We start from the raw sequence: 26,864 nt of genomic DNA on the forward strand, positions 1-26,864 counted from the left end.
CTTTCCCTATCCTAAAGCTCTTCATTACTTGGCTGTCCATCTCTCCTCAAAGGACACCTTAAACCAGGCAACCTTCCCTATCTCTGTCTCCATGCAGTCTGACAGGGTCAGCCCAAGAGAAAAGTGCCAAATCCTCCATCCCCTTCCACCTCTAAATAATGACCATTTTGGATGATTTTTCTGAGGGCCCTTAAGTGGAAGTGTGGAATCTTTCTGTCCTTAGAGGGCCATCTTGGCAATGCTGAGGCAAACACAAGCAGGTTTACCTTGTGAAGAGCAGCTGCACCATGTCGACCAGAGTGTGCTCTGCAGATTTTCTCAATAACTCTGCGAAGACAAAAACAAATAACACAGGTGTCATTACTCAGTGTGATATTATCAAGAGGCTTCTTCAAGCAGACTCCCCTCCGAGCCTTGTTTACAGAGATTACGGCAAATTTATTAAAACCAGCTCCAACACCGCATTACTGCAAATGGGCATATAATCACAAGGTGGCGCCACAAAGCTGGGGAAAAAGAGCAGTCAAAAGTTGTACAGTGAACTCCTAACAAATTTTCCATGAAGTTGTAGAAAGACACAATAATATAAAGCTCAGGAGCTTTCCATGGCTGCATGTTCTACGATAGAACTAGTTAGCGCTGAGGAAACCCGATCATTTCTTAACTGCAGAAGTATGAACAAACCTACCGCTGAGTCTCATTTCAAAGCATATGCGGAAACAGGACTGCATGATCTCACACACCGATTCATTGGTGAGGTGGGCTCCCACTGGAGTGAGCAGCAAGGTCCTCAAAACCTGCAAAGAACAACACACATATGTCCCATAGTACAATTACACTTCTCGTCTGAGAGAAGGCTGGCTTCCTCAAGAAGGACTGCCATGAGCAGAAAACCTAACAGTCTTTCAGGAGTCATTTCCAACTGAATGCTGTGCTCAAGAAACAGACAGATTAGGAGACAAGAATGATCCCCCAACCCACTACTAAAAGAGGCCTGATATGCTGCATGCTACCCAATATTTAAATTCAGTGACTAGCTACCTGCTCAAAAGTACATAGACCAAAGAGGTGTACAGTTCAAAGGTTTGTCTCTACAAAGAATTTTTCTCAAAAACAAGTTTGAGAGCTCCATATGCTTAATTTACCCCTCATTAACACAGACCATGCACAAGGTAGGATTATCAACACTACCACATTATCAAGCACTTAATTTAAAAATCATTTCATTTAAGCTTCTAATTATTTTCATTTGGAAAAGCTTTTACCACAGGTATATGAGCCATCTGTTTAAAAATAAAGTCTGTCACTAAGCTCCTACAGAGTCAAAACATTGCTTCCTCCTCTTCATCTCCATGTAACAGGATATGTTCCACAACGGGCAGCAACCATTATGGTAATTACCATTTCTCTCCACTTACCTGCAGGATTTTCATCAAGACAACCTCATCGCTCGCATGATCCGTGCCCACAAATCGGGCATGAGTGACAGCATCTGCCATGTTCTCCATCCCCTCCGCTGTGCCCTCATGGCTGGGATCTGAGTAACAGAATAAAAATATATGACAGGGAAAGGCCACCTACAGTTTACCACCTCTGTGGGGAGACATCTACACAGAGATACTTTGTTGCCATCTGCTTCCTTAACTTGTGTGACTTGGAGAGTGTGTTGACCCTACAGGAGTGAAACTCACCTCCCAGGAACAGAAAGAGTTTAAAACTTGAAGCTTTCAGAAAGACTTTATCAAGAGTCTATTTACATTTGTGAAAAGATGTAACCTAACAAATAAAAGAATGACAATTCAGTTGTTACTGACTCCATATTTTTTTAGACGTTAATTTGTAAGGCTATGTCCTGTTCCCTACAATACAGCACCATCAGCTGTTAAATGCATCCAGCTCCCCCTTGGGAATGAAGAGAAAACAGCTCTTAAACACAGGGAACCTCAAATTTACTCCCAAGAGGAGAAAATGCCAAACAGGTTCCACTAGATTGAGAAGGAAAAATTGTCTCTTGTTCTACATCCCTCCCAAGGAATAGGAGCTGGGGAAGGAATGGACCAGTAGCTTTCCCCAGAGACAACAGCAGACAGCCACGACCACAGTTTAGACATCGGACTTGCAGGCCTCCCGCTTCAATCATTCATCAAGGCTCCTTCTCTCTGTTTCAGTCTTCTGTAGCTACAAACAATGGTGCAGTTGAGAGAATGTTTAGGACGGGATTGTTGCTAGTAACCGTATCTTGTGCCACATTACATTGGCTTCAAAAAAGCTGCCTCTGGCTTTGATTTCATTCTCACTTAAACAATACAGCACTGGGCAAGAATCTTGTTACCTTCCTACCTAAACAGTCATTAGGAAAGAAAGGAGACAACCTAAACACTAGTTAATACCTCATTAATTGGCAATGGGGCCTCCTGAACTCCAGCAAGAATGAAGCTGACAGAGGAACCAAGGAAGACCTTGTGTACTTTGCAGAGAAGCTTTGCAGACTCTCTCTTTGACTCCAGTTGTGTTCACACCTAGGAGGGGATAAGCCCTAGGCATTAGAGTAAGCTGCCCTTATTGTGGCCCAAAGAGAGCAGCCTCCACCGTGCTGCAGGGATGCTGAGGGTCGGCAGAGTAAGAAACTTCTTGTAGTTGCACAAAACTGAAATGGCATCAATGTACTTCAGAATCCTATAAATCTGCATAGGAACCGCACTTCTCTTTGCCATCTCTTACACATCCCTATTAAGAGCAGAGCTTGCCTACTTGTGATGTAGTTGTCTCACACACACACACAACACCCAATCTTGCATAATCCAGAGTTAGTTCCTCTCCTGGTTTGCTAGTCAAACCTCACTGAGCTATCGAGGAGTCTGTTTTAAGCTATTTTTTAACTGCTTCAGCAGCAGCGCTCAACAGGATACCAAACCCTCATACTGGGAAGCATTAGATAAGAGCCCTGGCTGCCAAAGGCAGTTCTCTGTGTACCTCCGATAATGGCTTTTAATCCAGTTAGAAGCTACCGCTCTTATACCAGAAGCAATAAAATCAGCCGTATGTCGGTACCCTGTGCACTCTTATTCAAAATAACAGCTTAAACCACCAATGGTGATACAGGATCATTCTAAATTGCCTCGGCTAAATCGGGTAAAGACCAGTGGTGGTACAATGCCAGCACCTATGTTAGCATTACTGTTAACCAGCTTTAACAACTACAGTGGAAAGCAGCTAAGTGGGCATCAAGAGGAAAAAGCCACTTGCTGCAGAAAAGGCTCCCACAGGCAGAACACATCAGTAGATGTGAGTTGGTGTAGACTTAGGGATATATTTAGTCATAGTTACGGATAAATAGTCTGTGTGAAAAGGAAATACAAGAAAGTTGCGCATATGCTTCTTTAACAGACCTACGACTACTGCTTTGCTGTTCTAGCCCCTACCTTCAACACTAATAAACACACCTCTTTCCCAACACACATCACGCCTGACTACTTCAGTCCTGGCTCCCTGGAACAGCTCTACAAATTCAGGTCAATTTATAAAGCCTCTTGAGTTCAATTAGAAGCACATAGACTTCTACTTTGCAGAAACAAGATACAGAAAAGATCAACCCGCTTCTTTGTTCCCTTGTGAGAAAACAGTACAGAAAGATATGTCAATGCCTGCTCAGAATCACTAACAAAAATAAGTTAGTGTGAAGCAAAGTATCAGTTTGAAAATTGCCTCCTACAATGAAAAGATCCAGGGACCCCATCTAGACTTACACATTTCATACGGGGTGTACTCTCACAAAAAGTGGGCAAAAGAACAAGCAGAAAGCAGAAAAATCCAGGCTCTCGACCAGCAGGGAAATCCAGAAGCCTGCTCAGTAACACCTTTAATGGAACTAAAACAAATCACCAAGGAAACAGAGAAAGTAGAAGGAAGAACAACCTTTAAAATCCCCGAACAGCAAGTCCTCTCGCTGGAAGCTGAGCAACAGCTATTCACTTACAGATACATAGTTTTCATGAACACCAGGGAAAGTTAACTTTAGAAATGAAGCCAGAAGCTGCTGTGGACAAACTGTGATAATAAAAAGAGCACATACCTTTTCTGAGGAAAATACAACTAATACAATTCTGAAATTCAGCCACTAGTCTTTCTATAGCTAAGGTTTGAGCTCATCAAAAAGGCTGCAGCTAGCTAGCGCAAAACTGCTGAGTAAGGCAATAACTAATCTGAGGGATAAAAATTATTGAGAGTTTAGTATTGTTGCTCAGTTTTCTTGTACTTTAAAAACTACTGTGTAATTTCTTGACTATAACTCTTGAAACAGTAGTATGTATTTCAGAGCAGAGGATAAACCCTGTAAGGTTAACTGTTCCTACCAAAACACGCATGGTGGATAGATATCAAGTCATTTTATCTACCCGAGCTGTGGCTGCACGCTATACCATTAGTGAACTGCTGCATCCAGCAATCTCAGATTAGATCTTTACAATTCAGACTACTAGAGAACAGAAGTGTCAAAGCTACTCAAGAATTACTATTTTCTAACTGGTTTTAAAATATACCGCTCAGCAATACTGGCCTGAAAAGTAGACAGATCTATCACAGGTCAGCAGGTGGTTAAGAAAAACAGCGAGATAGCACAAGGATTAGCAACAAAATGCTTTGGAAATAGCAAAAGAAATCAGTTTTAACCAACGGTAATTATCAGAAGAGTTTGGCCCTTTCACTGCCCACTGTGTGTGTACAGCACCACACACTGTGTGTGGGTACTGCCCACCCAGTGAGTACAGCAAAAGCCATCCACTCACAGAACAGACGCAGCTAATGACGCTTTTGAAAAAACTGCTGGATCCCCCTGTCAATTACGCAGCCCCAAAATGCCCCACAAATATCAGCTGCGTTGAAATCTCCCCACTGTGGTTATGCCAGAGTCCGTCCTTCCTTGTTCCAGACAGTTGGAAACAGGTTCATATATTAAGGACAGTTTTAAGCTTTTCCTATTTTTAGGCAAACAGTCTTCAGACTACCTTTAGTCTTATATTACAAAGAGAAATATAAGACCAAAAAGCTTTAATTTAACAACGCAACCCTAGCCAGATGTTCAGTCAGCACCACTAATCCCAGCCTCGCTGGTATCTGGAGCAGCACAAAGGACAAGGCCGCTGTGAATGTCACCTGAAGCAGCAACAGAGGCCTTAGATTACAGGTTCTGCTCCACAACAAAAACGAGGCAGAGGGTCTTTTCCACTGTCTACTACAAAGACACACACTCACCAACAGTTACAGCGATGCGCCCTTGCTGGAGTGACCTAATTAATATTCTAAACAACAAGCAGCCAGAGAAAGGCTACAAATTCTTAACCACTGTTTTTCCTGTTCCTGCCTCAAATCAAGTATTTGTAGCCAGTTGCACATGCAGATTTGTTTGGATACGTGATACCAGCCTGATGTTCTGATCCTACCCAGGCCTTAAAAGCACAGAATGAAGAACGGACTCTTCTTCTATGTCGAAACTAACATATTTCACATTATTGCTTAGTCCTTCAGAGGAACAAGTTTTACAGGCTTATTTATTAAGGTTTCTTTATTGTCCTATGAAGTGACATTAATATTGTAAAATTTTAGTTATTTTTGCTACTTAACTACACACAACACTGCCCACTAACTGATGTCTTAACACACTAAATTTCCATCAAACTATCAAAAAGAAAAATTTCCTGCAAGTCCCCATTTTTGTTTATTTTAATGCTGGGTCTTTCCCACAAAAGTGGTCTGCATCTACACAGATCTTCAAGTCCTTTCTTTATCTTCCCTCATGCTAACTCCAAAGAACAAAATATTGAAAACAACAGTGCCAAAAATTCAACAGTGTTCACTTACAATGTAAAGAAGGAAAAGAGCTGAGAAATCTGAATTTGAGGGAGGCGGGGAGGGGGGAGGAAAATAGGTAAAATAATTTTCTCCAAGTCAGACTACGTATAAACAAACATAGATAACAAGTTTTGTAATTCACACAGGTATGATCAGAAAGTACTAACAGAATTTACACAGAAAAATCAAGCACCACTAACAACAGGATGACACACTGAAGGCAGACAGAACGCCAGCTAATGAGTTACTACGAGCCAGCTGAGCCATGGGAACTGACCACATGCGCATTATTAGTCTTTCACAAATATAAAGGAGAATGCGCACATCTGAAAGTCTGGGCAGCAGCAAAACTGTCTCTGCCATGACAATTGTGACAAGTGAAGAGCACTGGCACACCACTGGACAAGGTCTGGGACCAGGCAAAAAACCATCCTCACCCTAGAGCAGAAATATTAGTCCACAAAACTAAATAAACTCTGCTGTGTTCATGTATATTACAACATTGTAATCCAGGCTAGTATTCTCCCCTCCCCGGCGCTTTTGCTCTGATTGCACTAACAAGCAGTTGGTGACCACCCCAGTCCAGCAGCAGGCCATAAGCGTATGCCACAGTCAGGGCAGACTAGAAGCTTTGCTCTGTTTCCAGCTCTTGCTGCAGTGCCATGAAAGACCAGCAGGTATGACATTAAGAAACCGCAGATGCCTATTTTCCCAGCGTTAATGACAATTTTCTTATTTCCCCAATCTCCTCGTTAAGACTGCAAGCAAGTATCCTGGCCAAAGACACATCTCAAGGAGATGCATTTGGCTGGCATTTTGGTAAATCCCAGGAAGCCACATAACATACCTATTAGTGCATACGAGAGGAACTTATTCACAGAGGTGAGGGCCAATCCAGTTATGGGGCCTGTAGTGTCTTCAGAACGGATTACTTCCAGGAAAGGCCGAAGAAAGACGTTGGGTTCAATTTCAGATAGCTCTGTTAAAATAAAAATAATTTAAAAGAGACATTAAATTAGACTTGATTCATTAGGATTCCTTTTCTCTTTAAGAATCTACAGCAAGCTTATTCTCAGAGGGAAGAGGTCTGCAATAGCTTAGTTTCAGAAGGGTGGTGGTTAGGGTCAGGGATACTTTTAAATATGTATGTGTGTGTATATATACACATACTTTTATGTACATATTTTTAAAAGCAATAGTTTGTAAAGTTCACTTTCTTATGATCTTCAAAACAGCCTTCTGGAGCCTCCTAAACCAACTCCTATTGCAAGAACACCGTAAACACCACAGAGCCACTACTGCCTAAATTCATGCTTTACTTAATTGGCAGATAGGGCTGCATTTTCCTAGTACTCCTGGAACTGTGTGACCACATGAACTATATAGACCCTGCTCCTCCTTTCGCCACTTCTGCAACATCCTACTACAGGTACAGCCTCATACTAATCACATGCACAGAACAAATCCACAACCAGGTTAGCTGGATCTCTTGAAGCTCTTTGCCTGAATACAAATTGCATTTCTGCAACATTAGAAGTTTGCTTGGCAAAGACAAGAAAAACCCACAAGATAAACAAATTTAAAAACTCTTCTGTCTTGTTCTTGGAATAGCCGTATAAGCCTCTCAAGCAAAGAAGAAAAAAGGGCACTCTTCCCTACTTGTTGCTTTGGACAGCAAGTATCCTCTCTAAAGCTGCAATACCAGAAGGCAGATGCACTGAGCTGTTGAGCTGGAGAAAGAACAACTAACGAGCTCCCTAAACTTTTCAAGATGATCAATGGAAGCCTTAGGAATGAAAAAGAAATACAGAAAAGAATAGCCAGAACTAAGGAAAGTGACACTCCCCCCCCCGCCCCGAACCACCAAAAAAAACCAAAACAAAACCAAAAAAACACCACAAGGAAACAAGATAAGAGGAACCCTGAGGAGGATTTAGGAGAAAAAGCATTAAAAAGCAGGTGAAGGCAACCACAATACAGCCAGTACCCAGGCAGAGTGTATTAAAAGTAACTTGGCTAATCCTGAAACCAGAAATATTTAAATACAAACACTTGCCTCAACTTGCTCAAACCCATATTTTATTCCTAATAAAAATTAACTAGTCTAATGGCTAACAGTGTCACAGGAACACCAGCATTTATATACTTGATGACCCAAAATTGCACTTATCTGTTATATGAGCTTCTTTGAAGCGGGGGAGGAAAAAAAAGCCTGTAATTCCTGAATCCTTAGACAAGCTGCTGTTTTTCTATCTACCAACATAACTCAATTATTTTACTTAAAAAAAAAAAAAATTCCAAACTCTCCTGCATGTAAGATAAGTGAAATTCCACTCTATCATAGTTCCTACTGGAAAGCCTTAAGTATCAAACTAAAAAGTCTATCAGAAAGCATGTTAACATAAGTGCAACAAATTATGGTGAGGAAGCAAAGGAGGAAGAGCAATGCAGGAGTTTTTGTTTTAAATACTTAAGAGCACAGAGAACAACATCGAAGTGCTGTTTTGCTGTTAACTAAAGCAAAACTGCAATTAAAAAAGGAACTTTGGGAATCGTTATGCAGCCTCTTACCTTTCAGCCACCAGTTCAAATCAGGCCAACACCACTAACTTGTGAGAGGTTAAAAGGAACGTGATGATTCGATCTTTTTGGCTTAAGAACAACTCCCCCAACTTGTCAGATAATATCCTGGTGTGACATTACAATTGTGTCACCTCTCAATAGCTCATGGAAATGCAGAGGATCATAAGACATGCTTTCATCAATGTTTATTTAAGTACGCTTTATAGAGCACTTGTCTGGTTACAAGCACTTGGACAACATTAAATATAGTAAGACTACTAAGGATCAACACTCAAACCCTTCTTCCCCAAAACTGATCCTTTCTATAGAACAGTCAGCACCTAATCAATCCATCATAATCCTGTCAATTCCTCCAGCCTCCTTCAATCCAGCGAGCCCCAGGATAGAAAAGCTGCACCTTGATCAGTAAGAAAAAATGGGAGTTCAGCAGACATACATAGCTGCACAAGTAGAATGAGATGATGAAGACAAACTTGCCAGCGTAGGATACACAGGATGTCACACTCTCCATTAATCCATTTTCAGGACAACAAATAGATGTTATCTTTAGAAGGGTGGGGGGAGTTTTGTTTTTTTTCTTTCAATAAAAGTTGTGAATCTTGATGTTGTTAAAGATTAGATTCCCCTGCAGTCTAACTGAAATTCCCAACTTACATGAAGATCCCAAAATGGCTTGGCATAATTAGGATTTAACTTAGGCACATACTGTTGATTACACAGCAACTCTGGCCAGCTTCCCTGATATTCAGAGACTCTAGCTTTTATGGTAACACAGCATTTTACATTAAGCTCTCCGAAACTGACCCTGTATATTGTAAAAATGTTTCAGACTGGATAGTTGGTGCTGTGTTATTGAAAAAAAATTTAAAAAATGCACTAAAAATATGCTCTTCTTGTTAGTGTAAGACTCGCCCACTAAAGGACTACTGTCTGAAAGATCTAAATTTCAGTGAAACACCAATCACACTGCTAATTGTTCGCATCTGAGGAGTATCCATTTGATTACTACAATAAGCTCTTCTTACCAGCAGCATTTGCAAGCATTGAGGACTTACAGGGGTCTCCAGCTCCCTTTTCAAAGCAGAACTCAACCTCAGTAGCGGTGCTTGCTTCAATAGGAAGATTTGGAGCACAGAAAAACACTCATATTATAGCTATTCTTGCTAGATCCTGTCTTGAAGCAGAATACTCTTATTGGCTAGAATATCAGTTCAGCATCTGAGAGTGGCACTAGAGCTTCTTCGAAGTTTTTAACCAAGTAAAAGTTTTGCAAACAAGTCAGTAAGTCAAAGATCAATCCTTTTCATTTAACTCAATCCTGTTGAGCTCAGTGAAGTTAGTTCAGCAGCTCTCTCCCTGAAAGGTTTTCATAGGCTCATATACTGAACGCGGCAGTGTCCGGAACCAACCTGCCAGGTCTTTCAGATCAATTACTGCAACTGCAAGGTGCACTCTGTGCTAGCTTTTACTGCCAGAGCTCAAGCTTAATCCAGAGCACAGAAGAGTAGGAACCGAATAATGCTCTTTTCACAATACTTGTAGTACCACAGTCTTTAAAGGGAATTGTTCTGCCCAGCAAGTTAGAACTTCATGAAAGAGACTCTACATACAGCCTTGATCTTTCTTGGCACCTAACTGTAAAAGCAACTGTCTCCTGAAAATATCTAAGAACCTCAGGGCAGCAAAATCAATTATAATTTTAATAATTCCTTTGCCAAAACAAAGGCTATATAAAGTAAATACTGAATGTTTGGAAGTACATACTCGAACTTTTATAAAAGCTTTGCAAAAAAAGCAGCTTTGGTTTTTCAGCTCTCTGGTTCTTGCTCTGCCAGATTCAAGTTCAGGCATTACAAGTAAGGAATCCATAACCAGTCAGAGACTTGAGAATGGCTGAGAGAGATGCTTCTCCAAGTATATTTTCTAGCAAGAGACATTTCTCTATGTCTGAACTAGAAAACATAGGATAGTTCTCTGCTTAGGTAACTACTTTAAACTCTGGGGGGAAAAAACAAACAAACGAACAAAAAAACCCACCCCAAAACACACCAACTCTGTAAGCATGACCTCAGCCTAGGGTATTACAAGAGGAAAAAACCGAACAAGGAGATCAAAATTTCACTAGGGATTCCCAAAAGTAGCCTTCCTTTTCAATCTACTCAAAGCTAGGGAAAATTGTATTAAAACATGATATAGTCTTACATGAAGTGCTCGGGCTGCTTTGGGGACCTCTTCCCATTCTTTTCACGCAGGTCCCTTCAACAAAAAAACTTCAGGGAACCAAACAGAGACCAGCACTACAACCAAAAAAGCTCAGCTAGCCCAAAGCAGTGCATGGAGACTGAGAAGAAGGGAAAGAATATCTTAAGCAGCGTATCAGAAAGCCAACTCTTCAAGTCTGGCAATTTTAATATGAGGACAGAATTCCTTTGAGACCACAGTGCTTTCCTTCATTCATCCTATGGATTACTTGCGCTCAGACACACATGTCTATAAAGATATTTAAACAACTAATTCATGTTTAAGCACCTAACTCCCATTTCAGCAATCCCATCCAGCCATTCTGGCACTTTAGCAAACAAGCTGCATCAGACCTCCGGCGTCCCCTTTCTCCTGAAGTAGAGGAGCAGGTCCCCCTCGGAAGAGGTTTCTTATTGTTAGCACACTGTTGGCACATTCCTGATCTAAAACGCTCACATAAGCTGCTTTCTCTGGCAGTTCAACTCTTCACTCCTGAATGACTCTTATCAGGATCGGCTATGCGTTCCGAATCAGAGTAAATGAACAAGAAAAAATTGTTTATGACAAGTTATTTCAACATCATTTGTCCCCAGGACAGGCAACTGCAACCCAAACCACATGACCTGGACTCCTCTTATGCAGCAGCTGTTGGCCTTTGACGCCCGGCCTTCAGAAGCTGTCTCAATTGTATCCCACGCACCTCTCCAATGCAGACGAGCTCAGACAAGAGCAATGCTTTAAGCATGTGCCATTACGTTCCCTGCTTACGTACTGACCTGTACAATGAACAGGCGTTCTCTTCTCTTCTCAAGGCGAGAAAAAGACAAAGAAAACACAGTAACAGAGCAGAAATCCAACTCTTCAGTACTCCTGCCTGGGAGCTCAATGAGTTTATGCCACAGAAAATTGAGGTACCAGTAAGTGCTTCCTCGCTCACCCTCAAAAACACTTTCTGCAAACACTGCCTTTCTGGCCAATATGACATTATACGCTCTTTATTCTCAGTTCACCCACCAATTTTGTCTTCTCTCCCAAGGGTGAGAAGTCCCTACAGTCTCTCTCAGCAAGTTAGAGAGAAGAAAAGTTCCAAGGAAAAAGGACGAAATTGTACTTGCTTTTTAAAACCATCTAAAAATATTGAGTAGCCATACTCTTCAGATTTTCAAAAACATTTCTGAAGTCTTAACTGCTGGAGTAAGTACTGGCTTAATCTCACCCAGCTCAAAATGCAGGATCACTGCGAAAGGAGAAATCCCTTTGAGTTAGTCCTGTGAGTTGGTTAATTCAGAGATGAACAAATCTAGCGAAGAGAAATACAGCAACTTCTTCCTCTAAAAATCTGCAGAAATTGAATTTGTTTTACATAGAGTCAGTTAGCTAACAGCCACAGAACAGTATATGCATATCAGTTCTAGGTCCCTTGGCAAAACTACAATTTCAGCAGCTCTACAGCTGATGAGCAGAGGGGGCATGTGTTTCACCACTCCAAAAACAAATTCTCCAGACTGACTGGAACACATGCCACCCTGCACCTGCAATGAAAGACATGCCCTGACTTCTCCTAGCTAGGAAGTTTAGTCCAACATTTAATTGTCCATTAGTGAACTGGAGTTAATGTAGGGTAACAAGTGCACAAAAGCTAAGCTAGATGATCCACATTCATTCACTCCTGAATGTATGCTCCCCTCTGCAGAGTCCCGGCGCAGTCAAGGTTTCAAGTAAAAAGAATCCTCTGCCATAATGTGATCAGAGAAATCTCTAGTCCTACTTCCTGAAAAAAATGATGGTGATGTCCACTACACTTGATAAATAAAAGGTCACCAAAAAGAGTAGCCACCCAACATTCCCTACAGGTTCCTCAAAATATCATTGTCTTATCCCAATCTAAGCTCTTAATAGACAGAGAGAACTGGATTCTGACAGCCAGGGAGAAGCTGAGGAGCCAGGAGCCTACATCCTAGCTTCCAGAATGCATAAATACTGCAAGCTATCTTAAAAGGCTGCTGGGATTGCACAACACAGCGTACAAGCTCACCGTGGGCTGTGTGGTAGCAAGCTTCGTGTATCTCTGAAATCAACACTTCACTGTACTAAGCGTTACCAAAAGCTTTACATAGAAGTAAACAGAGGCCCAAAATTAAGGATATTCAAGCCAATGAAGGAGAAGTGAGAATTGACTGCTATCCTTTTCAGTATGCCTGTAAAATATACTCTTCAAAGCTAATTCCCTGTGAATGAGAGTGGTCATTCAGGGGCCCAGGCCCACCATATCAAGAGGGAACCAGTGCCATTCACAGCCACACATGAATGCAAGGCTAGAATTACAAATGCAGTTTGACAGGGGGAACCCAGAGCTGTCAAGCCTGTTCTGTTTGCCTAATTTCATTACAATAGCACAAATGCTTTCATTTGTCACACTCCAGCTTCATGTGTTTATCTCCCTTTCATTAAACATGACTTTAACAAATGATTGTTCTGTAGCGCCAAGATCTCAAACGCCCCTCAGAACTGAGATTTTTATTTTGGAGAAGGATGACAGAATGCATACTGAGCATTTGACTCCTGATAGCCTCTGGTCAGGGCAGTGTATACTCAACTGAAATATTGTCTCCTATAGGAATTATTCACATCTACCAGCAAAGCATAAGCACTGACAGTCCCCCCAGTATTAGCCATCAGTAGTTTCATCTGATGCCATGCTTCAAATTCAGCTGTTCTGATTGCCCATTAAAAATCCCTCAGCATTTTTTCATTAGCAGGTACCTACTAGAGTATCTTCACCCAAAATTACACGGAAAACTCCAGCTGTCTCTCCACTGTTATTCCAAGCGCTTTTCAGCCAGCTGTAGTATTCTCTTCCAGAGGGAGTGATATTATGAGAAATAGAAGATACTCACTTCATTGACAAGGAAAACTAATGCCATCAACAGGCAGTATGAAGCTACACAAAGTGCAAGCTTTCATGGTTTCTATCCAGATAAAGTACAGACATGACTACTCACTTCTTGCATTTTTAACACCAGTCATACAGATCGCTGAGTGTAGAAAAAAAATTAAGTTGTTGGGATAGCAGCTTATTTCAAAAGTTAAAGTTGTTTAATTCTGCCCTTATTTTTTAGCACTGAGGAAACAGCAGAAATGGGAATAGTTGCATCTTGACAAACTTTTTTCTGAGCTACGGTTGACACCTATTAGTCAGAGGTTATATTCAAAAGCCTTTGCTTCAAAATAAGAATAACTCTTGAAGTGAACTGAGGGGTAATTTGGCATAGTAAGGTCAGAGGTCACCAGGAGAAGACCTTGCTATGAATCCTAGAGTATTTCCTCCCACCCCGTGCCCTGAATATCTCTGAAAGGAACCACGACTATTCTGATGAAAGGCAACAAATCAATTTACTCTACATAGTAAAAGCCTACTGTTTCCAAATTGATCTCCCATGAGTGTGTTTATTGCCAGTGTGAACAGTAATAGCCATCTACCTTTAAGTGTAATTTCTATGCTAATCCATCCTTGTTTTCTAGAAACTCTTCCTCCTATGTCATACTGGAAGATGAGCACTAGAGCAAACACCTGATTACGCTAGCACACTCCAGAGAAAGATTAGATCAAGACCCATGGTTTGTAAAGCCACATATGCAAATTAAGAATTACTTAAATAAATGTTGATCTCCGTTACGCAGAGGCTGATTACTCTCAGGGAAAGGAGATGGGGGAATACAGCTGACCTGAGCTTCTGATAGGTTCTGGAATATACAACTACTTTTGTGGCTTTTTCAGACAGATGCAAGCTCTAGACTGTTAGTGCCAACTGTAACGGCACTTAATCCTACTCTAGAAAACTGATCTGCTCAGTAGCTCTACAAAACCAGATTTGAGATCCTGTCCCTTTCTGAAGCGATTTTTTTCCCCATGGGTGGAAGTTACTTCACACGAAGCTCTGCACAATTTCCAGGGAAATCAACCTTCCCATACATCTACAAGGAAAAAGTCCTTCAGTAAGCTAAATCACAATGAATTTCACAGGTAACCAGAAGTTTAACATCTATTCTCTAAAAAGCAAACAAAAAACCACCAAAACATCCCATAACAACAGTGTGAGTGAAATGCAAGTCAACTTCACCTTTTGTCTCTGTTTAGAACCAGGTGAAATTGTTTCAAAAGATTTCTTGCAGAAAATCACCACACATGTGACAGCAGCCAGTTCTTGTGATGAACCTGCACCAGCTCTGAACTTCAGAACCCAGGGGTACTCCTCTGATCCAATGACATTCAACTCTAAATGAAATTACTAAACCAAACTAAACCGAAGCAAAAAGCAGTCATCCCATGACAAATTCATCTGCCCTTGACCAAACGCTGATAGTTATTGATCTTGCTGCCGTTGTGAATTAGGGCCAGGTTTCCCAAGGTTCCCTCCTAATACGAGAAAGAGAGCATGGCCACTCTAACAAGGCCGACTAGGCTAAATGAAACCTATAGGGAATTGCATTGCACACTGCCAAGTCCAGAGGATGGACTGATCCGTCCATCTTCCTGACAGCACAAGTTTGATGTATGTCAAGTTTAAGCACTCTTTTTCCTCTCTAAAAGAAATTGGCACATGTCGAAGGAAGAGCAATTAGGTTGTGACACTCTACAGAACTCTATTCATTCACTGGACTTGCTTCACTATGGTATTTTATATATCTTGCACGGTACCAGGCCCAAACTAAGCAGGCAATTTGAAAGCCCAGGAGAAATTAAAACTTCTTCCCTGGTATTTTAAAGCACAGTAATTCTCCACAGCTTTGTGTGTCTACCATGCTATGAATAGCGCGCTCATTGCAAATTCACCATGTTGTGAAAAGGAAAGCTTCACTATTTCTAAGAGGCTGGAGAAAAAGATTACAGTTTTATCATCAATTAGCTGTCTGGATGTTACCTCGTTCTGTTTACCTCTTCCTCAAGGGAAGCCCATGAGTGCCAAGGGGAAAAATTAAAAGGAAATTGAAGAACAACAAATCCCAAACAAGCCAAGACATTTCTTGTGTTGCCAGAGAATCTAAAAAGCATCAGTGAGACAGACAAAATCCCAAGAATGAAATGAAGAAAAGCCTGATGGCCCAAGAGGAAAGAGAATCTTTTAATGACAAAAATCTTTCAAAGGATTAATGTACCTTGCTGTTATGATTTACACAAATTCTTCTATCCAACATGAACGAATGTAGGAGACATTGTGCTTCACCATACTATTACCAGAAAGTAAAATTCCCAAATGCTAATGGCAAAACACAATTGCCCAGAGCTCAAGAACCAACACACCAAGTTACCACAGATGCAAAACGGGAGACTCAGGGAGAGCAGGGTGCGAAACATCGTGGGAATATTACTTTCAAACCTACAGGAATGGAAAGAGAATAGAAGCAAAAGGGAGAAAGTACTGGCCTGATGGCAGTCAATCCAACTGTTGCCTTAAGACACCGCAACAGTAAAAACATTAAGCAACTTCCCCCCCCCACCCCCCCAGCAATAATTGAAGCAATCAGTAATCCATGTACATACACACAAACAGAAATTCAGACTGCCCCTATTAAAAGGCAGCTTGATTCCTAGAATGATGAAGCCAAGACAATATTATGTTCTGGAGAATGGGCAAGGGAAAGAAATTAATTTCTGCATATTGCTATGAGCTAGAGTGATCTACTGATAACAAGGTGCTGATGGTACATGAAGGGAAGCAGAAGCCTGAGATTTAACACTCATTTCCAGTTTTTGCAACTGAAGAGATATGCGAATGCAATTTAACTTCAGTGACAACCAAATAGAATATATCTTAAGATGGGCATCATGGAAACAATCTTACATCAGTCCCCAGCTCCACTGAATACATTTTTTTTCCATGGCCTGGAATCATGCACCAGCCGTAAAACAATCAAATGTCTACGAATAATCAGAAGGACCTAAAAATCTGTGTGAAGAAATGGAAGGGATTCCACACACTCATAAAAAGTTAGTTGCCCTCATTGCTGCCTGGACAGAGGAATACATAAGCAGTCACTTTCTCTACCATTTGGGAGCCTAAGCTTTATACTTCACTATGTCTGAGTACGAAGATAGTAATTCAGCCTCCATTAACAAACCTCATTAATTACTAGGGTCAAAGCACCATTCCAAAGGAAAGAACAAAGTTTATCAATAGGTGAGAGGTGCAGAAGTGTTTTTCTGATTCCTATTCTGCCTGCTCCTCCTGACTCAGAGGATCTATATACTCAGTTAAACAGAAATGATATGCTTTCAGCAGAAAAAATGTACAGGTAGTTCGGAATGATTCCTCTTCCAAGCAGCAAGACTTTGGTGCCATTTGGGGTTCCACCTGAACTAGCTGTTTGCCCGGCAAGTGATGATCTTTGTTGGTGAGGTTCATAATTGGCATTCTTAAACCAAAGCTAGGATTGTTTTGATCAAGAAGACTTGCCAAGAACACTTTTTTTCTTACAGCTTATACGGTTAAATACTATTGATTTTGTTCCACTTGCACTGTCTGAAGAAGCTGATGTGACAGAAATTAAAGAATTTTAGGATTTTTGGATTTCATATTGTGCTGTACCCAGTTCTATAAACTTTTCCAAGATTTTGACGTGATTTACATCAAGAGGTCTAAACAATGCTATAAATCCTACTTACTCTACTATGTCAGAACATACACAAATACAGGCAGCCTATGAATGCAACGATTTCCATGAGGCAACATGATACTCAAACACCAGACTGAGTCAAAGCTCCCTCCCTTTGGTCAATGATCAGTTGCAATCCCGGGCAAATTTTTTCTGCTCACATCCTTAACATTCCCAATTTACACAAAGTTTGTCAGGGCAAAAAGAGACCATGTGTACACTGACAGCTCATATCTCTCCTGGGAAGGCTGCAAACACCAAATAAATATTCAGGTACGTTGTGGCACGCCATTAGCAACCCCATGGTCCTGCTCCCTGTTGCATCAGCTTCTCTGAAGCATTCATTTAACTGATAACACATAACCAGTATCCTGAGCAGCATGCTGGTATAAGGAGTACCAGTAACTCCTTGGTACACAGGCCACTAGCACTGTATCTTAGAAAGAGAATACTGGTTACAGTCTCTAAGACAGTGCCAAATAGACCTATTTTAGTCTGTCCCTAATGTTTTTGATCTAGTACATGCCCACAACAGAATAAACCACTAGAGTGGTTCTGAAGCTCAACTGAGCGATCCTGTCGTAACTTTATGAAGGCCATCACTGACTGCATGCTGTCCAGCAAGAGTGATCTAAAAGCGACAGCACAGCACAAAACTTCAACTCACACAGATAAACAGGGCTGTTTGTTCAAGCCAGCCCCCGGTTCACACACTTGTGTAGGCTTCTTCAATCCCTCTCTCCTTCCCTTAGGGCACAACGCAGCCCAGCTCTCCAACCGAAATACACAACACACACTGAACAGGTCAGTGGACACAACTCTGCTTTAACCTCTCACCCCCAGCATTTCTGCTACCATGACCTCTGGGGTGGAACCATTACACTTCAACCCTGTTTGTTCCCAAGACTTGGTAAAAAGGCAGAGACAGAAGAATTTCCTTTTGATTTTCAAGCCTAGACCTACAGAATTTGCTCTGACAAGATATAAGCGCAGATGCAAATAAACTGAGCAGTTTATCAGACAGTAGCAAGGTCCTTGATCACAGATAAGTAAATCAGGCTACTCTCAGCCTCTGCCACTTGTCTCCCCTTCGTATTCTTGGGCAAGTCACTTCATCTCTGCTTCAGTTCGTCATATGAAAAGGGGATACATTTGGCCTTTTTAAGTGTTGTGTCATTAGATTACCTGGAAATAATCTCAAAAAAGCAGCTTACAGTAATAGCAATCCAATAAAGGCTTCCTGCCCCATCATCCCATATTTCCTCAAAACCAAACATTAACTAAGACTCTTGGTGAAGGAAGCTATTTTTCAAGTTCATATTTAAGTTAGGGAAATATGACAAGCCCTGTGTAACACAAGTTAAGACCAAAATAATCTTTATGATCTATCACACAGAAAACCAGTAGTTCAGTTTGTGAAGTATCAAGGAAATCAACAGGGACATACTGGAGTCACATCTAGAAACATGTTGGCACTCACTTTTGGGGTGTCAGTGTTAAGGAACTTTATAAAAAAAAAAAAGCAACCTAACTTTCAGAGGAGCTAATGAATGAGGGGAAGAAAATGTACATCACTTTCTAAAAAGCAGCAGTTGAACAGCTAGTAAATTCTCACGGCCTTGTCAGAATGAAACCACTTGACACAGTTTGTTCAGCTTTGAGGCCAGTGCTTGAAACCAGAAAGTGACTCTAGGTAGCAGAAGGACTTCGACGGCCCTTCCAAAAACTTGGGATGAAATCCCAAAGCTCTGGGAGAGCAAGGCGAGCACCTGTTTTCCTCAACAGTCAATTTTTTTATGCTACATACTTTACACAGAAGCTGCATTATTCTGGAGAAGCTGCATTCCAGCCAAAAGTGCACAGTTAATGTTTTTTGCAGCCCCCAGCCTCCAGTGATGGATGACCATTTTATAATGAAATACTTTATGCTCAATCAACTTACAAATAACGGATGTTTTATCACACTGAATTAAAAAGAATGTTTTTAACCAAAAAAAAAAAACCCAACAAAAAACGCAACAGACAAGAGGATCAGTGATGACCAGAAGCAAAAGTTATCCCTGTTAAGGGTGGTTAAAAAAAAAAATCCAACTGATGTTTCACTTTAACTCTTTCACTGCTCTCCTATAACAAGTGGTAATGATGCATGAGCTAGTATCTACTCTGAAAACACGTACACGTAAGTCCTGGTCCAGACTATTGAGACATGAGAGTATAAGGCTTCTACAAAAAGGTTTTGGTTTGTAACGTCTCTTAGGTTTCCAAAAAGCTAAGGCTAATAACTAAGCACTGTCTGAAGATAAACCTTTCAAAATACTTTAATCTCTCATGCCCATTCAGCATTACAAAAATCATTCCTCAGACACCCCTTAATCAGCTGTGGGGTTTTCTCCTCCTAGCACTGCTTCCACCTGCCAATGCTGAGGGATAAACCAGAGAACTAAATGCCCTGTACTCAAAGACTACTGCAATTTCTATATCAAGGTTTGGAACCAAAAATCCAAATTCAACTGATAATCTTACTCAAGACTCAGTGCTTGCTGATATACCACAACCATTCCTCTTGTTACACACTACAGATCAAGAAAGCGCAGAGTTTACAAGGCCATATTTGAATCAACACTAGCCCTTGAAAAAGCCCACAGCAGCACCACTCATTGTGCCTTTTCTCCCAAACAGCACATGAAAAAGTCTCTAATCTAGTCCAAACATGCCACAATGTCTCTTCATTCTCGTATTACCTTACACTTTTAGGAAAAGAGTCTCTTCTTACAGGAGTAAAGCAGTGGAAGAATGCAGGAGAGTATGAGATGCAGTGGACACAAGCTGCGACAAGGGAAATGCCAATTAGATATCGTGAAAAACATTTTCTGAAGAAGGGTCATCAAACACCAGAACAGTTTGCCCAGAGAAGTTGCTGGAGCTCCATCCCTGTAGATATACAGAATTCAGCTGGCTGTAACCCTGAACGCAATCTCACTTCCAAGCTGGTCCTGCTTTCAGCAGGGGATTGGAGCAGATGACCTCCAGAGGTCTCTTCCTACCTAAATTATTCCAATTCTGACTTGTGCTGTGACTGAACCAAAACAAAAAAAAAAACCAAAACCCCACCAAAACAAAACCACCCACAGTTTACCAGATTTGGGAACTTCCAGAAAACTAGCAGAACTAGAGCATGTTGCTCCTATCTTCTCTTAAAAAGATACAGCATCTGCTGCAGATGTCAAGGTCATCAAACAAACAGCACCCTGGTCCTGAGTCACAACTGCACATCTAGAACAATTCCCCCAGTCACACTGCAGCCACCTCAAGCTCCGCTAAGTTCAGAATTAATTTATGGAGCCTTCACACTACTGTTTGAAGCACTGCAAATATGAATCAGTCCAAGATTTTAGTCACAAAATCAATTCTCCTCCCCTCCCCATTCCTCAGCTGAAGGCTGGCATTCAATGAATCAGACCAAAGGGAGAATAGAGTTTCCAGCACCTGCTTCAGCTTTTAAGTTTCCAATTGAAACCGCTGCGATCTGGCAGCAGGCAGTCTGAAGATGTCATTTTCCTGCTCTGTGAAGGACTGAATCACAGTACAAAAAGAATCCAAATAGAGAAATGAGTGAAAAGAGCTGCAGCGGGCAAAGAAAGCCACAACATAACTTATTATAAAAAAAGGAAAGAGCAGCTGAAGACAGTGTGCTACAAAGTACCGTGTCCCCTCTACAACTGAGTATCTTATTCACCCTTTTGCCTCATGGCGATTACTATGGGCAGTGCTGAGTATGCATTATCTTCCGCATTTGTGACAACGCTCTTTCAAAGAATGGTGTAAAATATTACTCAACACGGTTGTGTAATTTGGAAGGACTTTGTTACTAGACATTATAGACTAGGGTTGTTTACCAATCTAGAAATATAAAATACATTCCCTCTTGAGAGGAAAGGCAGCAGGGTCATTTTATACCATCACGCTGATGGGAAGCTTCCTTCTTTTACACAAAGACACACTGATAACTCAAAAATATAATTCGAGACATGCGTTTCTCATGCAGAGAAACAGTCAAGCACATTTATTCCTCATTATAACAGGTCTCTTAACAACAAATGATTGCAAAACTTAAACAAGAATACACCTACAAGCAGATTCCTTTCACAAACAGGAAAGAAACGCTCATTCTTAGCACTACAATATGCTTCCAAAAAAACCCCCACACCCAAACAAAAAAAGAAGCATCTGTACCATCTCCCTTAAGAATGAAATTTAAGCCTAGGAGTTAGAATGGCAAAACTAAGATGAATGCAACTTCACTGGGGTAAGAACCTTTGCAACAGTGTGGCAGGACTCACAGTAGGTATGCTGCACCTACAGATTACTGGAAGCAGTTTAACTTCAGTTTACATTTGTCACCGGCATAGGGGAAAGATGGAGGGGTACAGGGATTGTATAACAAGTTTGCAAAGATACAAGTGTCTCAGTTGTTTTAAAGAAACTAAAAGAAATCTCCTACATGCATCTCATCAACACCCAACCTTACTTAATCTTATTCCCTTCCCCAACAGACCACTGAGATCTAATTCTTCTTCCAGCTCTCCAGGCTTCCTTGGTCACAGAAACTGTTCACTGAAATTTTCCCAAACGCTGGAGAGGCAGAAAGAGTAGTGGAGAAAGGGTTAACCCACAGCTGGGAGAAAGTTTCCCTGGAAAATTGGAACACATGCTGTGGCTGTGACTAAATTTCACACTGGTTCTGTTGAGTACAAACATCCACAACTGTGTGCATTTGAGAGAGTTGGAGAAAAAGAAATGCTCCTTATATATTAGCTTCACCTGCTTGGTTCCTTCAAATGGATAATGACATGCTCTAGGGAACAGCAGAATCCTTCAGATTCACTTCACATTTCAAGCAGAGATGAGGTGCCAAAGGCGGGGGGGGAGGGAGGGGGAAATAAAAAATGGAAGGAAGTAGTCCTTCGCTTCCCTGCTCCCACATTTTTTGGAACATATTGGAAAGCCCAGCCCGTGATCTGGCAGAGTTGATTCTGCTGTTTCAGACTAGAAAGTCACAGAAGTCACCTGAGCTGACACTGAAGACATCTGTCCCATGCAAGTACACGAAAAGAAGAATTGTACAGAGTGGACAGGGAAGAGTTTGTGCATGCGCACATGCACGTGGATTTTACAGATCAACCGATTATGTCTTAAACAAACAGGCAGCACTTAGCTGGTCAGAGATAACTACACAGTGGAGATTAAGAATTACCAAGATCAACCAGCAGAGAACCACAGAAAGGTTTGGATTGGAAGAGGTCTCTGGATGTCACGTACTCCACTATTCCAACCTCCTGCTCGTGCAAAGGACTGCTCTGGAGTTGCATCAGGTTGCTCCAGACCTTGCTCAGTCAAACTTTAAAAGTCTCCATGGATGGAGATTCCACTTTCTCTTCCCACGTCCCAGTATTTAAATCTCTCCACAAAGAATTTCCCCCTGTGCCCAACTGGAATTTCTCCTGTTAAAGATTCATGACTATGGGTCTCTTGGCCCCTCTGCAAAGAAGCGGCTCTGTCTTTTCTGTGATCTTCCCTTAGGCAGTGGAAGACTACAATTAGGTCCCCCCTCAGCCTTTTTCAGACTAAATAAACCTACATATTTTTAGAAGACTGCAGCTGTGGGGCTGTGCAACAAAGAAAGTGTTGGAAAGCAGTGGGCTGCAAAAGGAACAAGCAAAGCAGACTGTGATCCTCTGGAGTCAACAGGGGAAAGAATGTGTTTCATTATGTGGGCGATTCTCACAAAACTTTTAATTGGTTAAGCACACTACAGTTAGAAAATCACTTCTTAAGCTTCAGAGATGATAGGCTATGATCTGTTCTGCTTGTTCATGATGAAAAACGAGGGGGAGATGGCACACTGTTTTCATCCACATTGGTATGAAACCTAGGAAATTGAGACGTATTCTATTGGAGAGCCAGATCAGCATTGTAGGGAATACTTCCATGTCTGGAGAAAGTCTGGCAGACTGCATAGACAAAATCAACAATATTTATACCTGTAGTCGGGGTTTTTATTCTAACCAAAGACTGTTCTGTTACAGAACGGCAGGAAAGCTTTTAACAAAGTAAAAAAGAAAAAAAAGAAAAAAAAAAAGCAAGATTTGTCTCCAGTTAAAGGAGAGCTCTCAAGAGGGGTTATCAATGCCAAAAGACAGGCACAGAGAGGTTAGCATTTATACTTACCTTCCCTAGATAATCAGTAAATAACAGTAGAAAAGAATATGCAATAACACTTCCTCCTCTTAAAGAATTTTTCACCAAACTACACAGGGAGAAGCAGAAAGCTGGCAGACAAAATATCTAAAGTAGAAGCAGACATATGATTACTGTCGTCTCCAGGATGCCCAACTCTATACCAGGTAGGGACAGAGAACTTCTGCTTTGTCCTTTTCAAAAGGGGATTATTATGTGTCCATGTTTAAAAAGAAGGCAGGTGGGAAGACCTTGATTAACTATACCAGTCTTTACCTGTTTTATTGCCTGCAGTTCCCAGATGCCTATAAAGTTCTTTTCAAGTACATAAGGACCATTTTCTAGCCACACCTCCTTGACAGGAACTAGGAAATGCAGGGTAAGCAGATTAGAGTAAATCACTGCTTCAGTTTTCACTATCCATTTCACTATATAAACTAACTTAAAAGGTTACAAAGGACCCTCAAAGCAAGGTATTAATCACTTGCTCTCACCACAGCTACATAACAGACTTCCCAGCTGACCTTAGGAACCTACTTTCACACTCCAAATTCTCTTCATTAATGGACACACCAACTTAAAAAAACCCCAACCCTACCCGAAACAAACAAAAACCCAAAACCAACAGCCCTTTGTCCCCAGTATCCTCTTCCAATGAAACTAACCAAGACACCCAGTAAAACAAACATGATGCATCCTTAAGTCATGTCACAGGAAAGTAAAAGTACTTTGTGAGTTTATTTTTTTTAAGCTGAATTGCAATCAGGTGTTCATTTATATTCTTTCAATATACTGACAATGACTCGTACTTCCTGTCCCAGCTATCTACCACAGTGCTCACACAAGCAATATATACTTGCACTTAATCTTTGAATTTCAAAGATTACAGAACTGTAGTTAGCTACAGCCCCTAACGAGACATTCCTCTCTGTCTCAGAGCAAAGGCCCACCTAGAATCTGGCATTGTTCTGTATTGGATGTTGTTAGATATTGGTTAAGAAACTGATAAACAGATTTCATAAAAACAAACCTAAAAAATTGTTTCCACACACCATGAAAAACAAACCCCTTAAAAGACCACTAAGTGCCGATCACAAACTTGATCATAAACAGGACACAGTGGAAGAAATTTAGATTCAAGAGTGTGGATGGGTAACTTCCAATAATTCAAAGTACACTGTTGTGCAGTCTCCATCCCTGGAGATATTAAAAAGCTGCCTACATGTGCTCCTGAGCAACCAACTCTGAGTGGTCCTACTTAAGCAGGGGAGTTGGACCAGGTGACCTAAAGAGGTCCCTTCCAACCTCAGCCACTCTGAAATTCTTACAATTCTACCTTGACAGCCACGCCACTGAAAATGTTTCATAAGGGCTCAGCTCCAAAGAGAAACCTGTGATTACCAGGGGCTTAATTTTCTGCTATGGATTTCTATCCCTTAGATTTACAGAGGCCCACTCGAAAAAATGAAACCTCAATGATGCAAAGCTCAAACTATTTTAAATTACTCTAAAATTAATTATCAGAGATCTCATGACTTAAAGGTTTTACTCATGGCTTCCAGTGCTTGAGGCCATTAAAACCAGAAACAGACTGGAGAGCTTATTCAGCTGTTCTTTTTGAGGTACCTCATATGATATGCAAGGGGGAGGGGGCCAATTACTTAATAGCGTATTAGACTGCAGTCTTCATTGTTGCACTTAAATGCATGAATGACGATCGGTGTGGCTGCCTAACATGACAGACTTGAGAAGAGATTAGAAACTGACCTATAATTCAAGATGTCAATATTTATTAACTATACCATCTGGGAAAGCTCCTAAAGTGTGTTTGGTTTGGGGTGTGGTTCCTTTTAATTTCAGGAATTTCAGGTACTAAAGGTAACTCTTAGAAAAGAGAAGACAGAAGTTATCTTAACTTTGAAATTAGCTTTTGCGCTACCTTAACAGTTTCCTCCTTCATTAACTATAATCTTGTGAGAAGCAGACCTTTATATTTTCCAGTTCTCCTTGAAAGTGTGAGCAACTGCCTTGCTTATAAAGAAGCCAAGCTTTGCAGACTATTAAAACAAAATAAAAACTGTATTTTTAGACTTTGCTCAATTCTAAATCCTTTTATTTGAAATGTTATACATTGTTTACTAACTGAATTTAAAGGCATTTACTTCCTTTAGAAAGTAATTGGTGGGGAGCATTTAAGAAATACCAGATTTTACTTGTTACTATACAACCTAATGTACGATGACACTCTAACAGAATTCAGCTGAGAGTTACACAGAATCATAGAATGGTTAGAGCTGGAAGGGACCTTAAAGATCATCTAGTTCCAATGCCCCTGACGTGGGCAGGGGGACCTCCCACTAGACCAGGCTGCTCAAAGCCCCATCCAACCTGGCCTTGAATACTTCCAGGGATGGAGCTTCCACGGATTCCCTGGGCAATTTGTTCCAGTGCCTCACCACGCTCATAGTGATAAATTTCTTCTTAATATCTAACCTAAATCTACCCTCTTCCAGTTTGAAGCCATTATCCCTCATCCTGTCATTACATGCCCTTGTAAGAAGTCCCTCTCCAGCCTTCTTGTAGGCCCTCTTCAGATGCAGAAGGCCACTATAAGGTCTCCCTGCGGTCTTCTCCAGGCTGAGAGGTGCTCCAGCCCTCTGATCATCTTTGTGGCCCTCTTCTGGACATGCTCCAATAGCTCCTTCCTATGTTGGGGGCTCCAGAGCTGAATACCCTAACTGTACTAATAGGCAATCATTGGTTCCTAAGCTATGCTGTTACCCATTGCACAGGCAATGCTGCATGTCACAAAAACACACTTCTCTGTCACTGTATTCTACATAGCTCCTACAACCCATGAACACACATCAGCATATACAAATGTGCACTATTAGGATGGCAAGCAACTTGGACAAACCAAAGCACTTTTCACAGACTAACACAAATCACAACAGCAGCCTATTCAAAATATTTTTTTCCTGAGTTAAGCAAGCATCTCAGAAATAATTTGATGAACATATGAACAGCCACCAGGTAAGCTAACAAAAAAAAACCCTAAAAATGTCCCTGCCTCCTCATTATTAGCCTTTTTAGAAGCAACAATTATATATCTTGCTCTGCTCTACATTAACATTTTAATTTCCTGGAATAAGTCCTAGCAGCTTCTTAACTTTTTAGTATGTTTTCAGAGTAACAATCAACTGAGCAATCCAGAAGACACGAGACTTCAGAGGATATGTGGATCCTCCTATACATCCTGGAATTTCACTGTCTTCCAAACAAATCTTTTGCACTGTCCTGTT

General features: G+C 41.1%; 1 protein-coding gene across 1 annotated transcript in view; it reads right to left on the bottom strand.

The window, feature by feature from the left end:
• Positions 1-26,864, bottom strand: part of GBF1 (golgi brefeldin A resistant guanine nucleotide exchange factor 1) — a 101,957-nt gene that overhangs the window by 38,340 nt on the left and 36,753 nt on the right. The window contains exons 3-6 of the mRNA XM_009888831.1: positions 6,695-6,826; positions 1,419-1,537; positions 689-797; positions 267-327 (exon numbers count right to left, since the gene is read on the bottom strand). Of these exons, the coding sequence (XP_009887133.1) occupies positions 267-327; positions 689-797; positions 1,419-1,537; positions 6,695-6,826 (421 nt within the window). The remainder of the gene's footprint in view (positions 1-266; positions 328-688; positions 798-1,418; positions 1,538-6,694; positions 6,827-26,864) is intronic.

This window comes from Charadrius vociferus, unplaced genomic scaffold (assembly GCF_000708025.1).
Source record: "Charadrius vociferus isolate BGI_N301 unplaced genomic scaffold, ASM70802v2 scaffold436, whole genome shotgun sequence".
NCBI lineage: Eukaryota > Metazoa > Chordata > Aves > Charadriiformes > Charadriidae > Charadrius > Charadrius vociferus.